Source organism: Penaeus chinensis, chromosome 19 (genome assembly GCF_019202785.1).
Source record: "Penaeus chinensis breed Huanghai No. 1 chromosome 19, ASM1920278v2, whole genome shotgun sequence".
Taxonomy (NCBI): domain Eukaryota; kingdom Metazoa; phylum Arthropoda; class Malacostraca; order Decapoda; family Penaeidae; genus Penaeus; species Penaeus chinensis.
This window is the reverse complement of record NC_061837.1, coordinates 22,645,269-22,650,853: the sequence shown is the minus strand read 5'-3', so window position 1 is coordinate 22,650,853 and position 5,585 is coordinate 22,645,269. Positions and strand designations below refer to the sequence as shown.

At 25.4% G+C, this 5,585-nt stretch overlaps 1 protein-coding gene across 2 annotated transcripts in view; it reads right to left on the bottom strand.

Annotated features, from left to right (window-relative positions):
- The window catches only part of LOC125035053 (RWD domain-containing protein 2A-like), a gene marked incomplete in the record, with an annotated part of 10,952 nt that overhangs the window by 3,799 nt on the left and 1,568 nt on the right, over window positions 1–5,585 (bottom strand). For both annotated transcript variants that reach the window (XM_047627152.1, XM_047627151.1), the window contains 2 exon segments: window positions 1,881–2,015; window positions 2,232–2,354. In XM_047627152.1, the coding sequence (XP_047483108.1) occupies window positions 1,881–2,015; window positions 2,232–2,339 (243 nt within the window).

Genomic DNA, 5,585 nt, shown 5'->3' with positions numbered 1-5,585 from the left:
ATAATAACAATAACAACAATAATAATAACAATAACAACAATAAGAACAATAATAATCAATTACAATCAATTATTATCATAATCGTATGAATTGTAACAACTGTAATGATAAAGATGCTTTAAGACAAATAGCATCATTCCGACTTGATAAAAACCCTAGTTGGCAAATGCCGAGCTCAGGCAGGCCCTTTTCCTCATGACTTAATTTCTTTCAAATATGAACAGACTTATTTCTTTCTCTTTTTTCTCTTTCATTTGCTTTTTTTTTATTATGTTCTTATCTTACCACTGTCACTACTGAAAACAAACTGAAAAATTCTTACCGTAAAATACCTGACCAGGACAAGAACGAGGAGGAGCTAACAACACCATTGTGTCTGGCCAATGAGGGTGCTCTATCAGATATCAGATATAGCTAGACACACTATCATTTGCATAATTTACTCGATACTGTTATAATCACCTGAAGTAAAATCTCTAAAATCCACTTTCTGATTTATGATAATGTATGATACTAGACACAGGCATCAGAATGTAAAAGGAAAAAATTCAATTTCATTCAGTAAAATTTCATAGGTTAATTGGAAGTGATGCTACTTGTCTTGTGTTCACTGTCTTATATGAAAATGATTGTGATACTGATAATGATACTAATGATAAAGAAAATGATTATCAATATTATTAGTTGTAGTAGTGTTAGTATTAGTATTAGTATTAGTATTAGTATTAGTATCATTATTAATTATTATTATTATTATTATTATTATTATTATTATTATTATTATTATTATTATTATTATTATTATTATTATTATTATCATTATTATTATCATTATTATTATTATTATAATTATTATTATTATTATTATCATTATTATAATTAATTAGTTATTGCTTTTATTGTTATAATTATTATCATTATTATTATTAATTACTGTTATTGTTATTATTATCATTATTATTATTGCTGTTGTTATTATCATTGGTTATTGTTATTATCATCATTATCATCATTATCATCATCATCATCATCATCATCATCATCATCATCATCATCATCATCATCATCATCATCATCATCATCATCATCATCATCATCATCATCATTATCATTATTATTATTGTTATTATTAATGCTAATTAGCATTATAATTATTAGTATTATAATTATCATCATAATTATTACTTTTATCATTATCATTACCATTATGATTATCATCTTTATCATAATGATTATAATTTTAATAACATTAATAAATATAATAACTATAACGATAACGATAACGATAATGATAATGATAATGATAACGATAACGATAACGGTAACGGTAACGATAACGATAACGATAACGATAACGATAACGATAACAATAACAATAACGATAACAATAACAATAATAATAATAATAATAATAATAATAAAATAATTATAATTGCAATAAAAATCTTGAACATTTTAGATAAATAAATAAGTATAAAAACAAATAAATCAATAAATCAATTAATCAATTAATTTTATAGATGAATAAACAATGACAAACAAACAAACAAACAAACAAACATATATATAGGCAAAAATATAAACAAATCAATAAATCTGCATATTAATAATAACGATGATAATGATGATAATAATTATCCCAACTAGAGACAACAGTCACAATAATCATAATAATTATCATAACAGTCACAATAAACATAATAATTATCATAACAGTCACAATAAACATAATAATTATCATAACAGTCACAATAATCATAATAATTATCATAACAGTCACAATAAACATAATAATTATCATAACAGTCACAATAAACATAATAATTATCATAACAGTCACAATAAACATAATAATTATAATGGCCATGATGACAAAGTACCTTTCCGACGTCTAAGTTGATGACCAGATCCATGCGAGGTGGCAGAAGTAACGTGCGGCCCTCGGCAAAGTCCCGCAGGTCCACCAGAACGGAGGGGTCGTGCAGTACAAATTCTCGCGGGCCAGGGAACATCGACTGAAAAAAGGAGAGAACCCGCCCTGTCTTTGGATAAATCATTTCGAGACTGCCAATGCAATAATGTCAATAATACCCATGAAAAAAAAAAAAAAAGGTGCCTTCATTATTCAGTAAATTTACAAAGCCAATAACAGTTTTAAAATATTAATAAACTTATTGTATCCACCACATTTACAAACTTGACGAGAGACAGCCCCTATTAGCCTATCCTACCTGAAGCATGTCTACCTCCGACAATTGCAGCTCAATCATAGCTACCAGCTGTGCTTGGTCGAGAGGTTTTTCCGCTGGCTCGAAGTGGCCGTCATCATCAGTACTCATCGCTCCACAAAAGCTCTGCATTGTAATATATGTATATATATGAAATGTTACATTCTTCTTCACAAACAGAAAAAAATATATTAATAGAACATATCATACAAGGTATTAACTGTAATAGCTGAAGCAGCAGTAAAAGAAGTAGAAAAAGTAGTAGTAGTAGTAGTAGTAGTAGTAGTAGTAGTAGTAGTAGTAGTAGTAGTAGTAGTAGTAGTAGTAGTAGTAGTAGTAGTAATGGTGGTAGTAGTAGTGGTGGTAGTAGTAGTCATAGTCATAGTCATAGTCATAGTCATAGTCATAGTCGGAGCAATAGTATAGAAAGAGTATAGAAAGAGTATAGAAATAGAAAGAGTATAGAAAGAGTATAGAAATAGAAATAGAAATAGAAATAGAAATAGAAATAGTAATAGTAGTAGTAGTAGCAATAGAAGAAGAAGTAATAGTAATAGTAATAGTAATAGTAATAGTAATTGTAATAGTAATAGTAACAGTAATTGTAATAGTAATAGTAATAGTAACTGTAATTGTAATAGTAATTGTAATAGTAACAGTTATAGTAACAGTAATTGTAATAGTAATTGTAATAGTAACTGTAATAGTAGTAGTAAAATAATAGCAGTAATAATAGTAGTAGTAGTAGTAGTAGTAGTAGTAGTAGTAGTAGTAGCAGTAGTAGCAGTAGTAGCAGTAGTAGCAGTAGTAGCAGTAGTAGCAGTAGTAGCAGTAGTAGCAGTAGTAGCAGTAGTAGCAGTAGTAGTAGTTGTTGTTGTTATTGTAGTTAGAAGTAGTAGTTTTTGTAATAGGCATAAACAACAATAATAATAATAATAGTAATAGTAATAGTAACTACAACAAATAAAATTATAATAATAAAAGTAGTAATAATAATAGTAATAATGATAATGATAATGATAATGATAATGATAATGATAATGATAATGATAATGATAATGATAATAAGTATAATAATAATAAGTAATAATAATAATAATAATAATAATAATAATAATAATAATAATAATAATAATAACAATATTAATAATAATTATCATTATTATTATTATCATTATTGCTGCTAAATTATAATTATGAAAATAATAATAATAATAATAATAATAATAATAATAATAATAATAATAATAATAATAATAATAATAACAATAATAATGTAATAATGACAAATTAAATAATGAAATCATAAAACAATGAAACATCATCATCAACAACAACAACAATAATAATAATCACAATAATAATAACAGCAATAGAATAATAGCAATACTACTACTAATAATAACAATAACAATAACAATAAAAATAATAACAATAATAATAATAATAATAATAATAACAATAATAATAATAACAATAATAATAATACTAATAATAATAATAATAATAACAATAACAATAAAAATAATAACAATAATAATAATAATAATAATAATAATAATAATAATAATAATAATAACAATAATAATAATAATAATAATAATAACAATAATAATAACAATAATAACAATAACAATCATAATACTAATAATAATACTAACAATGATAATAATAATAATAATGATAATAATAATAATAATAATAATAATAATAACAATAATAATAACAATAATAACAATAACAATCATAATACTAATAATAATACTAACAATGATAATAATAATAATAATGATAATAATAATAATAATAATAATAATAATAATAATAATAACAATAACAATAATAATAACAATAACAATAACAATAACAAAAACAATTACAATAACAATAATAATAATGATAATAATGATAGCTAATAATTAAAGTAGAAATAATAATATCATTATCATTAGCAGTAGTAGTATTAGTAGTATCATTATTATCATTATCATTATCATTATCATTATCATTATCATTATTATTATTACTATTATTATCATTATCATTATTATTATTACTATTATTATTATTACTATTATTATAATTTTAATTATTATCATTACTATTATCATCATTTCTATTATCATTATCATTATTAACATTATCATCCTTATTAATATTAAAGTCATTATGATCATTATAATGACAACAACAACAATAATTATAATCACCAGCAACATTCCTAACAATGTGGCTATTACAAAAACATTACCTGAAAGTGTCCTGAAAACCACGCCATCTAGTGACCTCTGCTGAACTCACCAGCAGATGGGCATCTCAACCCTTTTATACCTGTTTCTCCCTGGCTCCTCCCCCCTACCTCCCAAGACAAGGGAGGTTGGCTCATATAGTTTACATACCGCTGAGGCTAGTCAGAGGAATGAAATGTTCTAGAATATTTCTTGTGGTTGGGCCTTTTATACTTTCTAATTCTGATCTGCTTACTTTATCTTTGTGTATCTTGCCCTTGTAGAATGGTAATTGGAAAAATATGGAAATAATATAAATTATCCCCCAAGCAAAAATGCTATAATCCAACATGCTGAAAATAGATGTTATTTTAAATAGTTATCTGTATCCATATCATATCCATTGGATTCCTGCAAAATTAAATTGAATAAAATAATATTTCCCTTTTTCAGTAATCAAGCACAGGTATATGTATAGAAATATGGTGCAGGCTTACTTGTTTTTACTACACAATATCTATGCAAATCTTGCCAGAGTTCTTAAAAAACATAGGTTAGTGTTTCCCTGACTACTGTATACTGAATTGATTAACAATTTTTTCTGCATTTGTCAATAATATGAAATAACAAATAGCAATTTTCGTGCATATAATTTCGAAATATCCCGTTAATAAATGAAAAATGCTCTGCTCTCTTTGAAGCACTGTACTATAGAAATCCTATGACAGGCCATATAAAGGATGGATATAAGTTACGTGATTAAGCAATCTTCTTCCCAGGCTGACCCACTCAGCAATCTATCATTTTGCACTCGAAGGCCAATTTTCAATATACTATTAAGGTCTTATCTTTACATACATCCAATTATACACATACTTCCTTCTAAGTGAATATTAATGATGCATTTGGAACTGGGTACCAAGTTTAATAATTTTGAGAATAAATGAAAAGACTGACAGACAAACAGACAGAGAGATAGATAGATAGATAGATAGATAGATAGATAGATAGATAGATAGATAGATAGATAGATAGATAGATAGATAGATAGATAGATAGAGAGGGAGAGAGGGAGAGAGGGAGAGAGGGAGAGAGGGAGAGAGGGAGAGAGGGAGAGAGGGAGAAAGGG